This window comes from Lethenteron reissneri, chromosome 42 (genome assembly GCF_015708825.2).
Source record: "Lethenteron reissneri isolate LAM-NWPU_2019-01 chromosome 42, ASM1570882v1, whole genome shotgun sequence".
NCBI classification, from domain to species: domain Eukaryota; kingdom Metazoa; phylum Chordata; class Hyperoartia; order Petromyzontiformes; family Petromyzontidae; genus Lethenteron; species Lethenteron reissneri.
The window spans coordinates 5,692,068-5,717,438 of record NC_083820.1 but is presented as its reverse complement, the minus strand read 5'-3'; the positions used below and the strand labels follow the sequence as shown (position 1 = coordinate 5,717,438).

Sequence of the window (25,371 nt, the reverse complement as noted above, 5' to 3'; positions counted from 1 at the left end):
AACGTATGTCCTGTGCCGTGTAGAGTGAATGTAAGAGTAGATTTTAATTAAGGAGCTGATGAATATTTACATTCCTCTTGTTAAGTGTTTATCATGGAGGTCGTGAGCATAGTGTTACATGTTAGCAGTGGGGGCGGTGAGCGTAGTGTTATGTGTTAGCAATGGGGATGGTGAAATGTAGTGGTTCAGTTTTCAGGTTAATTTATTTGGTATAGCTCTGTGAGCCATTCGGCTCTTGAATCTGGTGCAACCGCAACAAACAAAAAACAAAAACATGACCTAGAAAACATCTTAAAGTGACTACGCGCAAACAGAAAAATTCAGGAAAAAACAGCAAAATCTTCCAGAAAAAGCACCGTACACCAACGTTGTGTGCAAAAATCCCAGTGGGATGCAAGTCAAACAACAACAACCACAAGACAACTTAGATTAAAGCCATCATTCTAACTCTGTACTACAACAAACAAACATGGCCAAACCAAAAAACTTTTCGAAATCCCCAAAATAAAGCCATAAGCAATGTAACAGTGATCATAGGAACTGTGACCGAAATTTCACAATAAACGACATAAACAACATGTATCACCAAACCCTGTAGCCATAGCTTGCTGCATGAGTTACTCCACAACAGCAGGAGCATCTGTAGGAGTATAAAAAATATTCAAATGCACCTTTAAAGATCAGCACACTAAATCAAAGCACAAGATCATACGAATGCGCGGTCGAAACTTGTTTATCTCGAATCGTCCGCGATGTTCTGCACGGCTCGAGGTAATTGATTGCCACGTCAACTTTCGTAATGAAATTGAAGTGGGGCCCGCGCCATAAACTGCGGCAGTAACGACCCTCTTCGTCTGCCAGCTCGGTGATTTATGGACTTTAGTTGGGCATGGATGGGCATTGCTCTCGCACACACAAACTTACATTGCATAACACGTGTACTCGGCTTTCTGGCCTCGCCACCCGCTTGTGCACCAGACTGTGTATGAGGCTCGATCTTTGTCTTTCTATCGTGCAGGGAATGATTACGCGGTAGTTGATGCGCTGCATGATAATTCCGGCGACCTGAGTTGTGATTCCCGATCATGGGTAACGTCAGTGACTGGCCTTGATTGAGAATGTTACAATCAATTTGCCAACTCCAACCCGCAACGTGGTGAAATATGGTCAAACAAGCCACATGACCGACATGGCATGTGAAGTCCTTGAGCAATGGATTGGCAAAGGGCTTTAAGATAACAAACTACGTGATAAATACTTACATACATGTAAAGTAGTACCAAATATATGGGGCAGGCAGTTGCCATGTTAAGACGTAACAGGTGACGTTAAGGGAGGTGGTGTTTCTGTGGTTTGTGTTTGTGCTCCCACCTTGAATGCGGTCATTTTGGTTTTCAAAGCATCAAAAGTGCGTTCCGCTCACGCCAGGAGGGAGCGGTGCTCATCTTCTGTTTTGCAGCCCCCAGCCAGATGTGGAAATTCTACATTCCTATAGCAGCAGCCAGTCTGCGCATAGGAGAGGGGGGGGCAATCATTATTGATTTCCATCAAAATGGTGCTCACTGATCCTGTTTGCTTAACTGGCTGTTCGACACCACACACACAGGGATTTTAAAGTGCACTTTCTAAGTGCGAGGCACCCCACCATGTAACCACCCCACCACCCAGCCAAATATTTAAAGTTTTTCCTGCAGCAAAAAACGCATTGATGCACTCTGTCATACATGTTTGGGCTTTAAAACTTGGTCTGCTTAAAACCTCTACATGGACTTCTTGGTATTTAAGTTGGCAGAACCATGGAATACCCGTTTGCCCGTGCCAGTGGTCGAGTCGTACATTCCTTGTAGTTGCTCTGTAAACGGTTGCCATAAAAACTCATTCAGACCAAGGCACCAGCCTTGAAAAATATTTATTTTACATTATACTTTGACGGAATGATGCCAGCGATGAATACCATAAGTCATCAATATTAACTATTACTACCCTTTGTCAATCCCCTGCATAATGAAGTCCTTTCCACGCCGTATGGGTCATGGTGGTTGTTGCCGGTCAGTGTGGTTTTTGGTGAAGCAGGAAGAGGGCCCAGTACCAGCTCAGGTATAAAACTCCACCGAAGTTAGCCACGGGTGGCAGTCGGATTTATTTTCCAGTTTAGGAACTACTGGGCCTCCACCACTCTTCCTCCTGGCCGTGAAAATAATGGATGCGTAAACACAATGTGCAAAGAGAGGTAGCATTCTGGATACCAATGACAATAACAGATCATTAGCAAGAAGCCTTGTCATTTCAAATATATCCGATACGATACATGGCTTTGGAATCTCACGATCCTTGGTGGGCCTTCGCATTTGTGCTGTACTACCGTTCTGATATACTCTTTGGTTTTTTCAGTAAAGTCACGTAGGTAAAAAAGAGAAAATAAATTAAATCACGACGTTTCGGAAGCAACACAGGCAACCGTCATCAGGTGTTGACTGCTCCAGCAAAATTACCGAGTTGACGATGCATGAAGTCTGTGTTTGGATACTTTGAAGGGTCACGTTCAAGGACTCCCCTGCGCCATCAGGAGCCGCAAAAATGAAATGCTCGGAGTGATTGAGCACGGTCACTGTAATCACTGTAATGATAAGGTTGGGGTGTCACTCTGGACGGTATCGCGGTGAATGCTGAGGATAAATTGTGCTTGGAGGTACAAATCTGCCCTAAATCTCGCTTGCTGGCGGGAGTGAGGCGCGAGGGGGTGTGTTGGGGGGGGGGGTGATGCTCGGGTTTGCGTTGTGCGCCGACTGGTTGCGGTGGTGCCGTGTTCACGGCGAGTGCGGCGAGAGATTCTCCCTCCAGCACCAGAAGCCGTGTGCGGCCCTCACCTTGTCGATGCGCACTGAGTCGACCTGGTACTATACGACCCCCCCGCGGAATGATGTTAATTGCCTCAATTCGGGGGCCCGCGACTCGATTCAACCATTTGAGTATTTTTTTTGGCTCAATTTTAGCATCGTCTTAGTTTTGGTTTTTCTCTACGTGTCTTGTATGTATAGGTTTGTTTGCTCCATTGGGTAAATTTGACAGAAGCATATTGTGTGCATATCATTTGCATGACATGTAATATTCTTAAACACGTGGTATGTTTTCAATGGCCATAGGAATGGATTTTGATCATTGTGTGCTGAGCACTAGTTTGTGTGTCCTGTGTATTTGACATGAGTGTCAGGCTCTGGTAATGGGAAATAATATTTTATAGATATCATCAAGAGAGCCATAATATTGCGTGAGCGACATCACTACATTGACGATGTATTAGAACGTATGGTCTTGAAGGCACAGTGATGCAATTATATTTCTATAATGACACTCTGACAGTAAAGCCTTGTGTCACATTCGTACAGCTTCATGCTCATGTTGGTAGCCATCTGGGACACACTTGCTAGGCACATGTCTTCCACGATAAAGCGTTTTGTTCTTTGGGTTGCATCTTAATACACCAGTGCCTGCCATTGACCAGGCCATGAGTTGTGGCCTCACATACAGATGCATGTCGGTTCTCACCGTTAGGCCAAGCCAAATTAATACAGCGTGATGCACTTCTAGCTCTCAGTTCCAAATAAATACTTCTTCATTTCGCAACATAATACTATCTTGATTTGATGCTTTCGTGACTGCAGGAATCCATACTCTATGGTTTTTTCGGTGAAGTCACATAGATATAAAATAAAACACGACGTTTCAAGCGCAATACTAGTAGCAAACATGGAATGGGATTGGGGAGAAAAACCCAAAGGAAATTTTTTTTTCATGGCTTTGGTACGATCATTTGTGGCCAGGCGACAATCCTCATCTTGCTGCTGTGGAGTTGAGTTTATTTTTAAACAGTTTGCAGTTGAGAAGGTTAAGTGTTTTGCAGTGAGCGAAAAACACCGGCCAAAAGTTCACTCAAAAGGCTTGCTCACTCGCTCGCTTGCTCCCACCCGACTGCCTTCTCTTTCACATGGCTGGCTGAGGAAGCTGTTAAGCATTCTCTTGGGAGATGGCCGGGTGGCTCAGCGGCCAGTGCTGAGTGCAGCCACCACTGAGACCAGGGTTTGAATCTGGGTTTCAGTCACCCTTGATTAAAGTGTATTGATTCCATGGTCTCAGTCCATTAACTAATGACCACGTGCACAAAAAAGCACATCTTATTTGATTCCGTCGTTCACTTAATTTGTCTTATTCCGGCTTTGAGAATTAATTTGTTCCGTTTGATTGACACGGCAGGACCAATCGTTTTAGGGCATCGAAAGGTGTGCCCTGAGTGTGGATGAAGAGTTCTATTGAAGTGACTTCAGAAATAGTTGTGTGACACTGGCTTCTGGGGTCACTCACATGGCGGTACACCGCTAGCTGAGAGAGTGCAAGTGGAACATCATTTGTTGGCGGAATAAAACGTTTCTCTGGCCTTGGGAATTTTCCCGACATTTTTTTTTTGCAGCGCGGTGCTCAGTCGGTCGTACTTTAAAGGAACAATAAATCTCCTCGCGACGCCGTCGCCGCGTCAAGGCAAGGCTTGTACCAGCCATCCCGGGCGTCGTGGTGGCGGCAGCCGCCGGCACGCTTCATCGGCCGCGAGAGGCGCTGGCGTCGCCGAGTAATCATCGCACGTGAAATAGTCGCGGCTATTTTATATTTGTTTTCGAGGTGTGATTTAAAACACCGGAACGCCAATCCCCAGGACCCGCTTGTAAATGAAACGACAAAAGGAGGGAGATTGAATTTGAAGGAAAGGTTTTTTTTCTTACTCCCTACCTCTTAAAGCGCTTATGGAAAAAAACATCACGTGCCCGCCCAAAGCTACATCCAAAAAAACATTGCGTTTGGGCCAGGGCCCCGCAAGGGAGCATCATTGGCAGATTGAGTCCAAAGCTACCCATGTCGTAACTCACCCCCCCCCCCCCCCTTCTTCGCGATAACGTGCATGATGGTTAGTCCAACGTGCTGCCGCCGTCACAGCTGACACTGAGCTCCTCATTAGGGTGCCTTCCTTGACTGGACTTGATTGACACTGGCCTCAAACATAAAATGATCCCAGGCCTTGACCTCTGCATCCCCTTGAATTGAAGGCTCAATGCAGGGCAGTTGTGTTGTGCTTGGACCACTGTACTGCATTTTAGCTGGTCCAGGTTTGATTTCTGGCTAAGATGTACAAACCGGTATCAATTGGTGTCTGGACCTCTCCCGAGCCTCTGCTAGGTCGACTCGCCCTTAAATGCGTGTGAGCGTCAAGGCTGGGAAAACAGGTGGCCAGATGTGGTTCTGGCGTTAAGAGGTACTCCCTTACAGCATACATTGTAATTCAATTTCTTGTACAATTCTAAATGTTGATTGTTTGTCTTCTTGTGTGTGTTTGCAGTGCATTGCAACAGGCGTGTTTGCCATCCTTCTCTCCAAGAACCTACAGAGACCTTGCTTTGTAAGTAAATAAGTAACAGAATTGTCACTTACAATGTGTACTTGTACGGCTTTTTTGTCAATCCACTGCAGGATGATGGCTTCCCCACCCTGTGGGCCATGGGGATTATTCGATCATTGTTATACTTCTCTACGCTGGTTAGTGTAGCTTCGTGGCGACAGGGAGCATAGACATGTTGGCATAGAAGTACAGTACAACAGTCGATTCTGCTCCCAAACATAGTCCCGCAGCCCTATCATAACCAGCTTATACGGTACATGCTGGTCACCCATCCGAGAGCTGTCCAGGCTCAAGCCTGCTTAGCATCAGATATCTGTTGAGATAGTAAACCAATTGCAGGTGACTTGCAGATAATTTAGTACTCGGAACAGCAATGTGTTGATGGGCCACATCTTGATTCGTAAGACTGAGTTGAGCTGATACTCCTTAATGGTGTCTTGTCTTCTTGGTTCTTTCTTTCTTGGTTCTTTCGGTAAAGTCACGTGACTTTACCGAAAGAACCAAGAAGATGAATCCCTGCAGTCACGAAAGCTTTAAATCGAAATTTGGTTTGTCTTGTGTTAAATAAACAAACCCTCCTGCCACTGCATTGATTTGAGAAAGCAAATCGATCAATAGATTAAACTTATTTGAATTTCTGTGATTAAATAGACCCACTTGGTAATTTTTTAATGTTATTTTGTTATCACCCTTAATTGTAATCATAATCATTTTTAAATCCTTTATATTAAGTTCACTTGCTTGCTTGCGCGCTTACGACCGTGCAAATCTTTCGGTCGTTTTTTAACCCACTTCCCGTGATCCAATCGAGCTGACATTTTCCACACAGATTCGTTGTGCTTGACAATTAATTTTCGTGAAATTTTTTTTCAAAATTTTTACACTTTTTAGGGAAAAAAAATGATATTTAATTACCAATTGCTTAATGGTGGCAGACAATCATCTGACCCATAGGTGGCAGCCATCTCAAGCCAGAGGACGAGAGGACTCTAGCCGCCACGCATATAAAGGATTTATAGTGAAAAACTTTGTTTTTACAGGTTAATTTTTTAAATCTAATATTAATAATTTTTGTTTACAAGTATCAATACTTACATTTTTCTAAATCATATTCCAAGCTGTATTTTAAACAAAGGAGGAAATATAATTGTTTTAGACCAGTTCATAATTTTTATTGCTCAGATAATTAACAACTGAGTGGCTCGGATGTGTTACACACACCCACACACACCCATACACACGTACACGTGCAGTAGATTCACTGGCTAGCCACTGCATAAAGGATGCTGCCATTATGCTTGCCATCCTAATGTGCTAATTACGCAGAAACTGCATAACATTGGCAATCTTTCCCAAAAACTAGCCACTGGTATCGGTAAACTTGTGCGGTAAGTTTAATCGTAATAGGTTAAGGGGTTTCACAGTTCTAATACTTAGCCGGTCAATGGGGTTGTTTAGCCATACTTCACCACACTTGTCAGTGCGGGATGGGGAAGGAAGGTCCCATGACCGGAACAGATATCACTCGCCGCTGATGTTAGCTGTGGCTGGGAATTTAACTCGAGTCACCAGGTTTATATCACAGTGGTACGAATTGCACACATGTGTGCGGCCCCAATGTCCCCGGAAAGCACACCTCACACCATACTGTGCTCCCACCCAAAATTACACTGCCACACTACATCCCACATATCAGCAGTGAAAATGAAATCTGTGACCCTGAGCAACACTGTATATCTGCTTGCCTAATTTGATCCCTCACTGTGTCGGCCCGGTGCAAGGGCAGGCAGAAACGATGTCTTGGGGAATGAGCCACAGTCTGGCTTTCGCCTCTTCAACCTCTCCCTCTTCCTCACCCCCACCCCCTCCATGCTTTCTGTCCTTGGATACCCCCTTGAATTTGTCTCACCTGCAGTGACTGGGACCGGGGACAAGGGAGGCAGCACTTGACTTTCTTTTTTTGTAAGGAATGATTTTGGCAGCGAAGGCACGAGGCGAATGAGCGGCCTCCCCCTGGGACTGTCACGGCAAGCGGGACCGCCCGCGTAGTCGTGGCATCGGCTAACGACCCCGGAGGGTGACACCGCATGGCCATTTCAATAGGGGTCGCTTCTGTACACAAGGAAAAAATGGCATTGCATTTGTGTAGCGTATTGCAACGTCAAGACCACATGAAGTGAGGACAAATAATGTATAGTTCCTATAAAACGGCAATTAAGAGAGTGAAATTGTTTACAAAAAACACGCTTTGCTGCAACATAAAACGTTATTGAAATCGATTTTTAAAAAATGAGTTGGGCGTGATTTGAGAATAAAGGGATGGTGAATGGGTGACTTGCTGAGGACGGTGATGAGTTTCCAAGGCCTGAAGCGTAATATTAAAAGGTTCTGTCACTCTCCGTGCGTGCTGCGAATGGACAGAGCCAAAATGTTCCTGTGCCATGTGAAAGGCGTGAACGAACCGAGACGAGCACACCGCAGTTCAGTCGGCCAAGAGAGATCGAGTCCATGTAGAGTCTTCTTATGAGCTTAAAGTAGAACCATGATGTCTACTCGGAATAAATTGATATGCCTCTCTCATCCAGCACCAGGTGGTCTTTCTTCATGCGCTGTACACAGAGTTCTCAGTCGTTGGTCGTTTATATGCTAATTGTTAGCCCTGAGAGCTAAGGTTGGCTGATTCACGTGAAAATCCACATTTGTTATATCATGGGTGGGGGGCGTGGGTGCAATTATTGGTGACTGGGACAAGACCATTAAAAACATAACACAACTTCTGGTTTGACCATGGGTGGCGAAACCCAGATCTGAACCCAGGATGTTAGCGGTACGGCCTCGGTGCAGTACTGACAACCATTATGAGTTCATTAGGATATTCGTTCATAAAATGTTTCTGTTTAACCGTTGTTTTTATAATTAAAACACAAAATGGTTCGGAACCAACAACAGAGATTAGCGCTGCCTTATTACTCAATTCAGCACAGAGACTCTTAATCTCAAGACCATTTCGGGAAAGATCCGGTGTGGGATGTTTGGCCAATTTCTCGTTGAGCATTTTAAGAAGATGGCCTCCCCTCGCCTCGCATTCCCTGTTCCTAGATTACATATCCATTCCCCTTCTCCCTTCCCCACCCCACTCCTGTGTCCATTACCATGGCAACAATCAGACCTTCCTGATGTGGGTATGTTCAATGGGTTGCTTATGCCGTCCGACATTTGCACCACATGCGTGGTGTTTGCTGCATTGTGATGAATGTGTGGGAGTGTGTGTGTGTGTGTCTTTGTCATGAGGAGCATTTGTGAAGTGGTTCGCGCAATGCGCTACGAATCTGTTTGATTCCTGGCCAATCGCTAACATCAGTGGCAACCGATATCACAACCTCTCATGCACCTTCCTTAGGTTGACTCAGCCAAACATAAACACACGTGATTGTGTGTGATCATCTGCACCATGGTTTTGGTCACACGACCCCCTCCCCTCATGTAGGCCTCAGTAGATCCTAGCTAAAAGCATTTAAAAGCTAAAAGTACAATGGTCGTTAAAGTTACACGTGGGATATTTGTAGTTTTCTGTGTTTGTATGTGTGCGATTTTATAAAGGGGGTGCGTTGGAGCATATTTGTCAGTCAATCTGGTAATCTAGGCTTGATTCCTGTCCCCCTGTCCTCTGCTGTCCACGATGGCCATCACTCGTAGCAAATCGGTTTCTGAATCGGATCAGCCCGGCATTAAATAAGTACCTGGTGAAGTGCGGTGTCAACATCAGTCACTGTGGAGTGGGGAGACGAAGGTGGCTGAGCATACATCATGTGGCCTCGCATCACTGCATCACTTGCACGCCATGCCTGCCTTGCTGGGTAGGGATAGAACGACTCGCCCACCCCCTCCGCAGTTTGAGCAAGCGCAATTATTCAGGGTCCCGATTCGGTTCACATTTTTATGATTGTTCTTCCTCACCGGTTCACGTTGGCTCCCCACTGCTGCTGGCTATGCAATGATTCACCCCGAGCGAATTGATGAATTCTCAAATACCAGCCTTTCTTTGAATCATGCATGTAGCCTGTTTTCTAAACTTATTGTCACTGTCTCAGTTGTAATAAAAACAAGAGTTGGTCTTGTTTATAAAATGTTGTTTGCTGCATTACCCCGGGCATAACATTTGCGTAGTGTGTAGTTTGCATAAAACGTAAATAATGAAATACAACCCACACCATTTGGTGCATGTTTCTCGAACGTAAGAATATAGATTGCGCGACGACGTTACGGTTTGTCAGGTGCCCGTTGACTGCAGAGTTTTCGTGAAACGCAACCCAAATATGATGCAACGTAACTCATTGTTTTGTCGTACAAAATTGGACGCGTCCACGACAACCAAGAAGTGGTCAGCGTAGCTGCAGGGACAAAAAACGGAGATGCCGAGGGACGATAGGGCACTCTCTGCTTGACATCTGACGCAAGCCGAACCTCGTTCCGTCAATTCCTCGCTACGCTATCCTGAAGCAGAAGATTGGTGCTGGACACAACCACATGTTGGCAAATGTGATTTGTAACTTTGATCCTTACCTGTGTATCGATCATTCAATTTTAATGTGCAATTTTATTGAAGGACTCTGGGATTGTTCTTCTTGTTCTGCTGCCTTGCCCAAGCTTGTATTTAGCGTTGAAAAATCTGCAGAAATGTACATGATTGTGCAATGTTTTCTTATTCAGTGACTTGCTTGCCTTTTCTGTATTTTGCATTCCTATCGTTTTTTGTATTGTTTGTTGTAACTTGCCGACCCGCCCCCAACTGGGACATCTGTGAAAAGAGCTTCATAGCTCATTGGATTCCTCCTCCAGTCTAAATAAACACTCTGATTCTGTCTCCTCACTTGCCGTGGCAGCAAACGGGTCTTTTGGTGACGTCCTCGCTCTGCTGCCTGCTGACGGCGCTGTGCTGGGTGACGCTTGGCCTGGCCGTGGTGCTCACCGTCAAGAGCAACGGCCGCAACCTGGAGCAGGAGTGCATGGAGCCTCAGGAGGTGGCTCGACACCGCTCGTCGGGGCAGTCTGTCACGCAGATACCCTGCGCCAGTGACCCCTCCCGCCTCTACGTGAGTCCGCCCCCACTTACCAGCCTTGGGCGCCGCGGTAGTGAGATGGTATCTACCTGGCCTGGTGTACATGTGGTCGTGGGTTCAATCCCAACCCTGACGATGCCTGTATTTTTGGAATTTGCATGTATCTCTCCCCGCGGTCGTGTGGATTTCTCCCCGGGTCCTTCGGTTTTTCCCTCCACATTTTAGAAACGTGCGTTTTGAGTATTTGGCTCCTATACATTTTGTACTTCGTATGGCTATAATTTGTGGAAAGGTTGCTTCTGAGCACGAGCTGTATAGCTCAGTGGGCCTTACCTATAAATAAATAGAAATATTAAAAAAACCTTGCCAGCATCGACCAACGCTGTCGCCACGTTGCCACGGACATTTGCCATAGCTGACCCGAGCCGTGCCTTGCACGTTCCACTAATGACCCGGTGCTGTGCCGCTCCATGCACCCGGCCCCTCCAAAGCCATCCGCCCCTGCCCGCTGGAGGAAAATAATCGTAATTATTTTAAAGGGTTAACATATCCTTGGGTTATGTTAAGCTGTGCCAAGCCAAAATCTCATACTTTAATTATCACCACAGCCATGTGGTCTTTTTTTTTTTAGACAAAAGTACAGCCACGAAGTTGACTCAAGCAGGAGACGCCTTTGACCACAGCGTCTCTTCAGCATTTAGGCCTTGACATCACGACCCTTAAAGAGCGGCGATCCACTCTCAACGGCGCCCGAACATCTCATGGTAGATGCGGTCACCTCCACACCAGGCACCTACAATTAGAAACCTGGATTCACATTGAGCCAGGCCTGGTGGTGGTGCACATCTAATCCAGTGCTTTGTAAGGGAAGGGGTTAATTAAATACACGCATTTATTTTTGTTACTAAAAATCCCTATTGGGCTGCAATGTGGGCAGGAGATGGCAATAGAGTAAGTTTATGAACCTATCTGTGAGCCGATTTGCTCGTTGTATGTGGGGCTTATCTGAGAACTCCTTATTTACTCCCACGTACTGAGGACTCCTAAAATGCTGTTGGTCAAACATCTGAGGGCGGCAGGACCCTCTTGAAAATGAGCTTGAAAAATCTAGTGAGGATTTCCTGGACGTATAAATAACTTTTTTCTCTTAGTCTTGTCGCCATGGTGTAATGGCTAGAACACTGGACTTGCAATCCAGAGGCACCAGTTACATTCAGTTTACACAATGTGGCCAATTTCTTAAATTCTCCTGCGTCGTTCCGCCCAGCAGTATAAATGGGTACAACATCATCTGTTCGAACGGCAGGTCAAGTGTATTTTATATAACTAGGTGAGATCACAAGAGACCCGGGGTAGTCTAATTTGCAACATGGACCCGGGCCATTTTTGCAGGTCACATGTGGGTTCTTCTAAGACGTTTGATCAGTGTGGAAAAGGAAGCCAAATCTACTCTTGAGGGGCTGGCTAGAGTTCCCACTCAGTCGCGTGAGCAAGCAATGGCAGGGCTACACCTTTACCTTTTGAAAAATAATTTCAAATTTACATCCATGATAACAAAGATTGAATAGATGTCAAAACGCAGCTGGTAGACACTCTGCCGGATGGAATGGCCATTTTGTGTTCCACAGGGGGGGGAGGGTGGTGGTGTGTGTTTGGGAGCGCGTGTTGAATGGCCTTTGTGAGCCTAAGTGTGCCAGCCTGAAATCCCGGCGCGTGTGCAGGAACGCGTGCTAAGAGCTTACGTTAACAAAAAAATCTCGACAACAACTGTCCCTAATGCAAATACAGTTACCCAAGTCTGCCTCCAAAGAGCGATTATGAAATATCAACTCACTCTCGTCCACTCGAATAAGAGACGTTCCCAGTCGGTTGGCAGGAAGCCATTGTAACAGCGACACGGCACAGGAACTGGCAGCAGGCAGACGGACGCCATCCGCTCCAAATCAAATGAATCGTCGTGATTTGTACAAACATTGCGGTCCCACTCATCTCCACGAAGCTGGCCAGGTGGCCTGGCAGTCGGGCCAGCAGCCCGCAGGCGGTAGAGCCAGCAGCCCGCAGGCGGTAGAGCCAGCAGCCCGCAGGCGGTAGAGCCAGCAGCCCGCAGGCGGTAGAGCCAGCAGCCCGCAGGCGGTAGAGCCAGCAGCCTGCAGGCGGTAGAGCCAGCAGCCTGCAGGCGGTAGAGCCAGCAGCCTGCAGGCGGTAGTCTGCGAGTTAAAATCCTTGTTTTGGGGTGCGTTGCCTCAGCCCACCATCCCTCCAGGGTAATAATATCAGCACTTCTTTGTGGGAAATTCAACAGTAGTTGTTCTTTGGATACAGTGGCCCTTGCCATAGAATTGTGGAATTTCCACCGCTGGCTCAGGGCTGTAAACAGGGGATGGGCCACCACCTTAATGCTCATTTGACCCGGAAATCACTTTGCCATCTCCATCGGTGGTCGTGAAGGAAAATTATCCAAAAATAAACTGCTCTTGAAGCGAACCACCTCGGCCACGTCTGGGCTGTCCAGCGTGAATATGAAACTTTGTTAATAAGGAAAAAAATTCCTTAAATGGCATGGCCAGGCATGTCATGATGCCACTTGCGGTGTCAATGACATGTTTGTATTTTGTTAAATATTAATATTATAACATCAGTGGAATGATGTCTTAGTCATCGTCATCATTAGCTATGATCAATCCACTGCTGGATGAAGTATGACAAGAGTGCCTGACCATAATTTTTATTTTTTGTTCTCCTGAATGAATCTTCAAACCCATGTCTGACTGCCTGGGACACACAAACAGCCTAGTTGGTTAGGGGCAGGATGAGAGGTGTTTTTCAGCTGGATTCTTCAAACAACAACAATAAACTGTTGACTTCTCACAAAGTGTTCCTTATTTATGTTGATATTTGGCTAAGTTTATCACCAATCACGATTTGATTTTGCTCTTTCGATTGTGAGTCATTCTCTCAGACTAGAGCACCACCAATTGCATTTACCACCCATTACTCTACGGAGCTGTTAAAGAGTGACGCCCTGAATTCTTCCTGCATTTCTATCACGACACAACTTGTCCCCTCCACGCACACACACTTTGCGAGTTGGTACACACCCCGCCTCCTCCCAGGCCCGTCGTCTGGCGCGTCCCAGTTGGCACCTGCACACGCACGGGTTGCGGAGTTTTCTGGGTAATAGAGATGTCAGCCCGTTAGGCAAGCTTCCGCGCGTGCGTACATTTGTATGCGCGCGTGAGCGTTATCACGCTCCACCAATGTGGCCATCCCTTGGACGCGCGACGCCTTCCCCCCTCCATCTGCCGGCTGCTCGACGTGCTACCTGGCGTCCGTAGCATGTTCGGCGGCCAGCAGGCCCGCTGCTCGCTGCGACCGGGAGCCTTAAATGGGGCGTGATTCATTGCCCCCGGGCAGGAGGGGAGGTGGCCCGTGTTCTGCTTTTTCGCCGTGACGTCGCTCACGAAGGAGCCGCTCTGGAGAGACGTGTTGCGTCTCGGCTCGCCCGCAGCGTTCACCTCGATTTGTAACACTCGTAGGGAATTTTATTGGAACTCGGGGCATGGTGGTGGTGGTGGTAGTGCTGCTGCACCACGCCTGTAATTACGCACTTTACGATGATATTTTTTGATGTAATTTCTTCATGGCACAAATAAGTGCGTACACTGAAATTGTGAACGTGCAAATACGATGCAAACATCATATTCATTTGATATACCGATGTTACATTAAGGTTAACGGAAGCTCACCAAGCTGTACAAACGGAATGGTAGAAATGGTGATATTCAGTGAGACGGCAAAACGAGACGAATCATGACCCCCCCCCCCCCCCCCCCAGTTGTGATATGTCATTGAATCGCTGGGGTGGGGGTCAACCATTACATGCCTACCCATAATCCAGTTCTGTGTGGATCACAAAGACGTATGTTGCTGTGAGACTACCAAACAGCTGTTCTGTGAGGTTGTCAAGACGTAGCAGGACAGCAAGTTTATAATTGACCTTGCATAAATATAACTCGGTTACGGATTCATTCAAAACTTAAGATCCTCCTAATCCTGCCCAGCTGCAATATGGCCGGAAGGTGGTTGTACAGCAAGTAGGTTCATAAACGTATATCTGCGTACACTGTGGAGTGTTATCCCCTATAGTGTGCATGGATTTTCTCCAGGCAGGCTGGTGTCCACCCACATGGTATTGTTATTGTAGCTTTCAGCCTGAAACTTTCCACTGTTGGGCATAGACCTCCCCAATTTTTCTCATTCTCTTCCATGTCTTCATTACTCTGTCGTTCGTTTCGCTATCTCTTCGCCTGAGTTATCTCCGATCAGAAGTTAATTTTGTCCATCTCCCGTCAGTCGAGATATTCAATAATACTCGAAATGGATTTGTTAAAATATTCTAAGCAGGAACCTTTTGAAATGGAGTCACGAGACTCATTTATTAACTAAAGGCTGTAATTGTGAAATCACTTTATCCTTCCTAAAACCCCAACATCTGTTTATGAATATTTTCCCTTTGCTTTCATAAGGTCACGCTCACATTTGGGGCTCCCCTCTGTACCCACACGCGTGTTGTACCTAACAAAAGCTTAAACTGAAACGGGGTATTAATAATATAAAGGGGTGTGAGTGGCTGTGTGTGTGCGCTCCGTGTGCCCATTTAGGGTGCCCAGGGTTGACTCCGAAACTGCTGCTCAGCTCTTTGTCTTTTCTTCCTGGCCATTTGCCAGCACCGCAGTGTTTTTGTTTTTATAACATATTCCCGTGTTTTTTTGTAACCACGGTCTCCCTAAAGGGATTACCTTCGAGAGAGAGAGAGGGCCCGGGGAGGGGTTTTTGTTATGCCGAGAGGCAGCGGTATTTTCTTCCGAATCGCCAGTTCCCACGAGAACGCCCATCGCTAATCCGACATCCGAGCAGTCCCCCCTACCCCCCCCCTCCTTTCACACTTGCTTTCCTTCCCACCCAAAGAGATCCGTTTCCAAGAAAACGTGACATTACACACTAAAGCGCTGGTAATGACAAGAATATTTATTTGCGCCCTTCTGTTGTATTCTTTTAGATGATGCTCTTTGAACGAGATGCACACACACACAACGGCTTCCCCTTTAGCTGTATCGACTGTTGGGGCAAGTGCTGTTAGCGAGCACCTATTGAGGTTGGCATGGCACATGAGGAGGAGGTGGTGGTGCCAGAACAGGACTGCCTTTGTCTCCTAATTGCCAATGCGGATGCTTACACTTTACGCATATTACCAAGCATTCGTTTAAGGCGAAGTTGACCTAGGGGAGGCATAAGACAGATTCATATTTCACTTGCTGCTGATGTGCATCGTGGTCGTGAATTTGCATCCAAGTCGCGGGTATAATAGTGCACGCCACAGACCACTACGCCATCACTCCCCACACAAACACTGGTCAGGAACAGTGCTCGGAATCTTAACCAGCATAATCATTATGAATGCAACTCCACTGCAATGCAAAGTGTCTGCTTAAAACGCTATATAAGCGAAGCATAATGTTGGTTCATGTAATAATGGCAACATAATGCAAGCATATGGTTCACAGCTATAATCTATGCAGCTGCTAAATGGGTTGGGTGAATTGCTTCCACCGCACCCACGTGGAGGTGGGGGTGTGGTGGCATGTCGTGTGGCACACCCGCTTCGAGGCGGGAGTGAGTGAATCACGCAGAATGCGTACGGTTCAAATGAACGACGGCCCCAAAGTGCCTCCTCTACACAGCGTACTTATGACTTTCCCTTCCATTACATCACACAACCTCTCCTTACAGCAATAACTCACTCCTGCCTTTTCAGTGTTTCACCGCTGTCATAATTGTCTCGTGTAATGTACCACCATTAGCGTCTCGCGATACATTTTGAATTATTTATCATTGTCGTTTACGAGGTGGGGGGGGGGGGATGGAGCGGTGTTGGGGGGGGGGGGAAGCGTCGAGGAAGGAGGGGAGTTTCTGAGAGATTTGCAAGCAAGAGACTTAGATCTGCTGATTTACAATAAATACACGTCAAACGGCTTGTTTTTAAGATGTAGGAAGCTCGAGTTGGCACCACAGTTATCCTGGGTTTGGATTTCGGCAGATGCCTGTGATTATTAACAGGGATTTTCAAGTGCGGTGAGTTGATGACCTCTTAGCCCTGTCACCAACCACTGCAAAAAACATAAAATTTGGTTTTGCGCATAATTTGTCTAAATTCCAACTCTGACATGTAAAAACATCAGTTTAGTTGTCTGAGGACAAACATTAATCTCTGTAGCACGGTGGGTGGGAATGTGTTGCCCCTTCAGTGTCGCCCAAGGATCTCTCGAAGGGATCTTCGAGGCAGTTGTGTCATCGGTATCCGCAGGCCGCCCTCTGACATGAAGGGTTGCACTGCGAGAGTTCCTCGAATGGATTCTTCATCTTGTGACACGTTGTAGCTGCGTCACCCCACGCTATGAATGCCCTGATAATGGCATTGTCTTTGTACTGTTCGCCCTGTTTGGCATTCTCTGGTGTGACTGGTGAGACGAGGCCCTAAAGAAGGCTGTCTCTGGTGAAGACCCATCCGTTTCAAAGACGATGCCTTTATTCTCAGAGCATGTTTTTTTTTTGCATTTGTGTGGTTAATGCAGACATTATTCCTTGCAAATAGTTTTTATTTGGTGTTTGAACATCTTGACACCGGTTTTATTGCCAGAAAGGGTGAAACCTATTCTTATTTTTTAATACTTTGATACAGCAAAAAAGGTCCCATGTTGATATGATGTTGTTGCGTCGTTTCATCTGCGATGGCGATGGTGTCGTCCCCCCCCCCCCCCGCCCTGTGCAGGACACCACGATGGCCCTGTGGTTGATAGAAGTACTGATGGCGCTGGTGGAGATGGGGCTGTCCATCCGTTGCATCATCGTGGCTGTGATCCTGCGTGGATGCGGGCCGTGCATGCACCCCGCGCCCTACGAGAACCACATGCAAAAGGTGGCGTAGGCAGAAACATTGACCATACCGGTCGTATGGGCCTCACCGCATGCACCGGCCACACCACCACCACTTCCATCTCACCATCTCTGCCAGCACAGACACAGATCCGTCATCCTTTGCGAGAAAACGCAAATTCACAAAACAAACAACTCTGGTCACCAGGTACGCAACGACGCATCGATTAATATCGATCGGTGTGGAGTCTCGCATTTCCACGACGCGCCCATCGGGTCGCGCGCATGTAATCGACCTGTTGACGACTTGCATACGTTGTGCGTGATTGCATCATTTAAATAACCCTGCAGCCAACTGAGGTGCTACATCAACTGCATGGAGACGAGTAACAAGTGGACACGTGCCCCTGATTTTGGAGCCCGTGCAGCGGCCGGCTAGATGCAGCTCTACTCGTGTGGCTCCTCGCCAGTGGTGGTCGCCTCTCTTTGATAGAGCCTCCATTGAACTGCTGGTTTTGAATCAGAATCTGAAACTTTATGTAGACTGGTGGAGGAATCCGATGAGCTATGAAGCTCTGTTTTTACAGATGTCCAGTTAGGGGCGGGTCAGAAAGTTACAGAGGTTGTGTATGTATGTTGAACTTCCTTCGCACCGTACGTAGCTAACCGTGTCTCTTCCACCTCTGACAAAAGTGCGAAGGGCTGGCGACGAATGTTCGACTGAGAGACTAATATTGGCGGGTTTTTAACTGTGCTCTCCCCATGCACCGTCTCTGGTCAGAGCGTCCGTTTTTGGAGTGCTTGCAAATGTTCATAATCACCTCATAACCTTGGTTCTTTTGGTAAAGTCACGTCGAAGGGAAATAAGAAAATATAAAAATATAAACAATAAAATTATCACGACGATTCGACTGCAACACAAGCAATCATCATCAGGTGTGAAATCCACAGCAAGAAATTTTATTATTATTTCCCTTCTACGTGACTTTACCGAAAGAACCAAGAATATGAATCCCTGCAGTTAGGAAAGCTTTAAATCAAAATTTCACCTCATAACCGTATAGATACACTCACAGGGTGTCTGTCCTGGGCTGTTTGTCAATGAGGGAAAGGCCGTAAAGTCACATTCAGTAGCTTTTAGTGATGGTTATGCACTTCGGACATTAAAACGTTTGAGAGTGCAGTCACGAGCATGTCATTTTGAGTGTCGGCAAAGTTTTAGTTGTTTTGAGTTGAGACTTTATTTCAAGGTTGGCTACGTACGGTGCAAAATACGTTCAACCGAGTAAGAAGTGCAAATAACTCATGTGCCCATTGCTTCTACACTCACCTTGCTTATGTCCTTTCCCGCCACCATCACCGATATCATCACTGCCAATACCACCGCCATCACCACCAATACTCCCACCACTCATAACACTTAACACTAACCCCACCACAAAAATTAAAGATCCCACGTGTAGCCTTAATAGACTGTAGGAGCAAGTGCTGTTAGCGAGCACCTATGAAGGCTGGCACGGCACACGAGAGGGTTGGTGACCAGCACCGTGCCCTGCCGTCTTTGTCTCCCCAGTGGCAATGTTTGCACGAGTTCCTCACTTGAGGCTGAGTCTACCTAGGGGAGGCTCAGGACCGGTTAAGATAATCGCCACTAGTGTTGGCCATGAGCGGGAATCAAACTCGTGTAGCAGGGTTTGTAGCGGAGCACACGATCTGCTGCACCACCGCTCCCCACCAACACCACCACGATCAGTACCGCAAGCACCAGTGCCAATACCCGCCATTCGCCACTAAGTGACGGTGACGTCACCACGGGGCCAACCAAGCACCACCACCGCAAACACAACCATTAAAGAGTCTACCAACTTCACTACTACGCCACCCTGACCACTACTATCACTGACACCATTAGCCTTGCCACCACTACAACTGTTGACGCCATTAATACCCAACACTAGTGCCAACCTGGTCACCACAATTTCCAACAAAACCACCACCGTGATATCCCCCGCCGATGGCACCTAAACACACCACATACAATATCAGAATCTCTATTTCGACTGGAGGAATCCTATGAGCTATGAAGCTCTTCTTGACAGATGTCCAATATGGGCAGGACAGCAGTAACCTCCCCCTTCATCCAGGTTGACTCTGTGTGCATGACTCACTATGCGTGCGCCATTGTGTAAAAATACAAAATAACGGGAAGCCCCACAGAGAAATGTGTGTGTGTATAGAAGGCAAAGACAAAGATCCCCCGTATAGCCTGAGCAGACTTTAGGGGCAAGTGCTTTTAGCGAGCACCTATGAAGGCCAGAATGGTACACGACGGGGTGGGTGGTCAGCACCACGACCGACCGCCTTTGTCTCCCTAGTGGCGATATTTACACACCGCACAAGGTACTCATTTGAGGCTGAGTCGACCTAGGGGAGGCCCAGGACCGGTTCAGATAATCGTCACCAGTGTTGGCCATGAGTGGGAATCGAACCCGGGTCGCCGGGTCCATAGCGCAACGCGCTAACCGCTACGCCTATCCCTCCCCCAATTTGTGTGTGTATATAGAAATACACACACACAAGCATGCACAGCCCCATAGAGAATTGTTGACGGTGTGGGGTGCAGTTGCGCATCTGTTTACACACTACACAGTGAGCCCAGCAAAACGGAGTTCACAAATAGAGCAACAATAAGAGTCAATGGTCTCTGAAGCCGACCTTTCAAAATGAGTACCTGCGACGGTGTGTACAATCACCGCTGGGGAGACAGAGGCAGCCTGCCATGCTACTGGCCAGACGACCCCTTAGATTACCGCGACCGCCGTGTTACCCTTCATATCTGGCGAAATGTTAACTCCCGATATGCAGGAGGTCGTCGGTTCGATCCCGACCATGACACATTTATATTTGGAGTTTGAATGTTCTCGCCCCGTGGTCGCGTGGATTTTTCTCTGGGTCCTCGGCTTTTTTTCCTCCACATTTATGAACATGCATTTGGAGTATGTGGTTGCTATAAATGTCCACGGGATAAGTCACTTCGTTGAGCTATCTTTCGTGGCCTAGGTTGCCCTAGGTTGCTTCTGAAAAATAACGATATGGCTCAGTTTAGTTTATTGTTTAGTTTAGCTGCTCACTTTAAGCACTTACCCGAACAATCGTGTTACAGGCTATATGTGTATGTTTGTGTATATATGTGTGTCGTGTCTTAATATGTGTATATGTATGCATGTGTGTGTAATTGTGTGTGTGAATATGTAAATGTGTATTTGTGGTAGCACTTGCCCCAAAAGCCTATTGGAGTCTTTACGGGGGATCTTTGTCGTGGGAGCATTGTTCGTTAGCCCACTCAAACCCAGTTACCTGAATCAAGTAAATGAGAGATTACGGTTCCACCTGAAGACGGAAGCTTGTGTTGCCTCCGAAACGTCGTGATTTTTATTTTACTTTTATTAATTTTAATTTTTTACCTACGTGACTTTACCTAAAAAAACCTAAGAATATGAATCCTTGCAGTCATGAAGGCTTCAAATCTAGAATCCAGTCACCTGAGTTGGATTTCTGTTTACAGCCACCATCAGTGGCAAATAGCTGAACCAGTCATGGGCCTCCTCTAGGTCAACTCTGCTTTAAATTAATACCTGGTGCGGTGTGTGAACATCAGCACTGGGGAGGCGAGGGCCGGGTGTGGTGCTGGCCACCCATCCCCTTCTGTGCCATGCTGGCCTTCATTGTTGCTTGTTAACAGCCCTTGCTCCAACAGTCTGTTAATGCTATACGGTGGATCTTTGTCTTTGTGTGCGTGCCACAGGCGGATGTTGAGGTGTCGAGTGTCGTGGGCGACGACTCTGACACGGAGAGCGGCGTCAGCAGCAGCGCCAAGGTGAAGTTCAATCTTCCCGAGGCACAGCCGCCCATCGAGAACCGGCAGCTCATCGTGGAGAACGCCGTGTCTGTCTAGAGCAGCGCACCGTGACGTCGCTCCCACGGCGACACCGCTCGCACCACCACATCACTCTCGCAACGTCACATCACTCACACCGCCACGTGGCTTACACTGTGACATCAATCGCACCGTCACATAGCTTATGCTGATTGTTCGTCGGTGTTCTTTATTCACTCTCGCTAATTGGTAACTCGCAACTTGCATTCACTCACGTTGGTCATGCACACCACGTATATTTGGGTACCACTCACTGGCACAAGCAGTTAACACAGAGCGCTCATTCCCGCTTACCGTGCAATCTTATTTACACCCATTCGCACACACACACCACCCATTCACAAAGCTGCCCATTCATTTGCACCGCACACTCAATCATGCACTACAAACTCGTGAACGCTGAACGCAACGCACAGGGCACGCGTAATCACACCATGAGTTCATGCGGACTGTGCCACGTGTGTGCTCGTGCGCATGCACCCACACAACCAAACCAGGTGTGTGCGTGTGCACGTGTGTCTCTGTGTTCGTGCGTGGCCTCCTTTTGGCTGCAGAGCGCACAACGCCGACTCACCGTGCTTTCAAATGAGCGCTGCGAGGGTTCCGCTTGTGTCAACCAAGGGTAAGAGGGAGGGGGGGGGGCGGTGGTGGTGGTTCAGTGACCCACGCTTGCTCCCTCCAGCCGCCTACATTAAGATTCACAAACCACTACTGAGTGCCTTCAGAGGCCCGCCATTCGCGTGCTTCATATTTCACGTCTTGTTCGTTTAGTCGACGCGTCACTTTTACATTAGTACATTGGGAGCCGCGGGTTCGATTCCTGGCCGTGATGCGCCTCAACGTCGATGGTCAATTGGCGTCCTGGCCTGGGCCTCCCCTATGTTGACCCAGCCTTTAATTGAGTACTAATGTAATTCGTGTGGTGAGCAGCAGCAGCATGGATGACGTAAGAGCAGTCGGCTGTGCGCGTCAGGCCGCTGCCTTGTGCATGCTGTGACGGCCTTAATAGGTGCTCGCTGATAACGTTTTCCCCAGCGGTCCGTAATGTCACACGGTAGGTGGGGGCGGGAGGGGGGTACGTGGTGGTGGTGAAAGGGAAAATTTCCAGTAATTACATTGGGGTGGTTGCAGCTGAATAGCGCACCGTGGGACCTTTAAATGGAGTCTGCAGGGAGCGGAGGGGTTGGGAAGGAAAAGCTCGAGACTTTATATCGGTGGGGGGGAGGGAGAGGCATTTAGAGATTATAAAATGAGTAACAGTGGGGGGGGGGAGTGTGTAATTGAGTTTGTGATGTGGGAATGGCAGGGCTTTGGTGGGAGAATCACAGTCATGCTTCTCGACAACACGGCCGCCATTATACATTCAGTGTTGGTGCGAGGTTATGATGAGATGCTTAATCATTTGGGGCTATGGCGCAATAGACTTTGTTATCCTTGAATGAGTCGTAATGTTATTACTCATCATCCCAGGTGACTTTCGGTGCGCGTGATTGGAACTAGAGTTGGGACCGCGTTTGTTTCAGGGTTGGTACCCGATACTGAATTTGTGTTTATAGGGGAAAGCGCGTGCGGGATTTTGGCCTTTTCCTTGCGGAGAGCGATGAGGCCTGACCACCTGACCCCCACTGGAGTCGAGAGCTCTAAACTCCAAACTAGATGTACAAGTTTCATATCCATCATCAGCATCGGCCATGATCTCTCTGCTGGATTAAGACCTGATCCACTCTGTCGCCATTTCTCGTCCTGCGATTCCAGTCTCGTTCTAGCACGTGGACGGAGCTGATTGATCGGTTTCTGTAGTGAGCGTCCTCCCATTTGGTCTGATGTTTTGTCGGGAGTGTCCGTCGGCCATAATCCCCCCGAGCTTCGGCGTGTCCTGCCCAAGTCCACATGCTCATCTTATCAAGTCTTGGCTCATGTCTCCAATTATCGTTCGTTCACTTGCCATTTCTTTTGAGTCGTTACGAACGCGCATCATTCCACACAACAACAAGACAAACGCCAAGCGTGTCTCCCTGCTCAAAACAAGCATTGGGCTGATGTTCATTTCCGAGGAAATTCCACATGACCATGGCAGTGGATGTTTACTGTGGAGAACAACCACTTGTTGATGTCAACAAAGTGGTACTAATTTTATTGACCTTGGAGTGATGATGGGCAGTGTGTGAATCCCGCTACGAGACTATATCACACACTCCGCATAGTTCACGTAATTGGAATTTACGCATGAGATGATCCATCGATTCATTAATATAAATTATTATGCTCATGATATGCTTCAAATTGCACGCATGAGAATTGATTGCTTATAATGGCTGCAAATTAAATGCATGAGATACCAATGTGGCATTGATGATAGTGGAGGGAACAAAACTGTACAAACGAGACCAAATGAAATGAGAAACTACAAATGTGGCGGTGAAAACTCGACCAAAAAGGAATTGGTTCTTGGGTTGTTTCGCAACCCCGAATCGTAGCAATCAAATCGCATGCGGTGGGAGGGGGTGGTGGCGGCGGGGGGGGGGGGGCTGTGGGCGGGGGGGTAAGTTGGGGTGAATCGTTCAATGCCGATTGCAATCGCCCGCTCGTGGCACCGGCCACAGTCAACCGGCGTCCTCTTCATCATTTGAGGCTCTGTTTTTGGAGCTGTAATTTATTTCTCCATCCCTAGCGGCCTCGCTTTTTTAAGCGGCAATGATAATGCCTCGCGGATGTGGGTCGGGCGAACGGGATTGCCTAGAGAATTCAAGCGGCGGGGGAGGCAAGACGCGTGATTGAGACCGGCTCGCCACCCACCTACCCAACCAAACACCCACCTACCCACACATCCATCCGTCCACCCCTCTGTCTTTGAAGGTCAATTGGAAACGCCGAGCCGTAAAGGTAATGAGCCATAGGTGGCTTTCATTAGGAGGTGAGTCGCTCTCTACTATCACCTGCACCAGTCCTAATACGTTCGTCTGCCTCGACCACCCTATTAAAATCCACAATGTCCGGCGAGGGTGTGGAAGGGTGTGTATGAAGGGAAGGCAGGTTCGTCAAACCAAAGTCCCGTCTCCTCGGTTTTTCTAATGACTAGATCAATCTAAATGTGCCACCTAATTTATATCTCTGAAGCCAAGCAGGTTTGATTGCAGTTAGTGTTTGAATGGGCGACTCCCTGGGAATACTTGATAGTAGTTCGGGCTGTGGGCTGTGAGGTGACCAGGAGATGCCAGTAGGGGATTTTGGAATATATCCGTGCAGAGATTTGAGAGAGTGTGGGGGTTGTCTTCCATTAATGCAGATTCCTCCCCGATGCCAAACGCGAAGGAATTGGCTGCCAAACTTTCCAATGCACCCTTCTGAAAATGTTGAGACCAAACCAGGCTTTCGTGGGTATTTATTATCAAACGAGAAATTGTCCAGCGCATATCACCACTGGCAACTGCTGAGCCAGTAGTGAAAATTCCATGTTCCCGTGGCGGGAACACATTTATCGAAAGCGCAAACGCAATTGGCTTCCATCAGTTGTGCACATTTCTAAAGTTTATTTCAACTCGAGGAGGGAACTGGGCAAACATTCCGAGTAGGACCTCCCCGCCCCTCGCTCTCGCCCTAAACTTTAGCCTCAGACAAGGCACCGTGAGGGTTTTCTGAGTTTTGAATCCAGTGCTCGGGAGGCGAAGTTGGTGGATCGAGCAGAGATCGGTGCGCCGATGGCCGTGAAGTGGGGATTTATTCGTGGGTTTGTTGTATTGACGCGTCCGTATAAATATTGGACCCTGTTGAAAAAAGGTCGTCTTGAGACTCAGGAGGCCCCCGTCCTGGGTTTAAATGACCACATCAGCTCAGGTTTGACAGCAGGACCAGCTAGCTGCTGGACTGGAGAGGTATATCGACTTATGATTATTATGATAACTATTATTTCGTCCTTCCTGTGGGACCGAACTGTGACTGTCGACATTCCCAGATCACAGCGATCAGCTGGGTTTTTATAGAATCATTTCGTACGCGGG

The 25,371-nt window shown here is 47.6% G+C and overlaps 1 protein-coding gene across 1 annotated transcript in view; it reads left to right on the top strand.

Annotated features, from left to right (window-relative positions):
- The window catches only part of LOC133353085 (keratinocyte-associated protein 3-like), a 43,016-nt gene extending 19,130 nt beyond the window's left edge, over positions 1 to 23,886 (top strand). Inside the window, exons 3-6 of the mRNA XM_061569203.1 lie at positions 5,384 to 5,443; positions 10,327 to 10,536; positions 17,333 to 17,479; positions 21,242 to 23,886. Of these exons, the coding sequence (XP_061425187.1) occupies positions 5,384 to 5,443; positions 10,327 to 10,536; positions 17,333 to 17,479; positions 21,242 to 21,391 (567 nt within the window). The 3' untranslated portion in view covers positions 21,392 to 23,886. The remainder of the gene's footprint in view (positions 1 to 5,383; positions 5,444 to 10,326; positions 10,537 to 17,332; positions 17,480 to 21,241) is intronic.
- Positions 23,887 to 25,371: the final 1,485 nt, after the last annotated feature.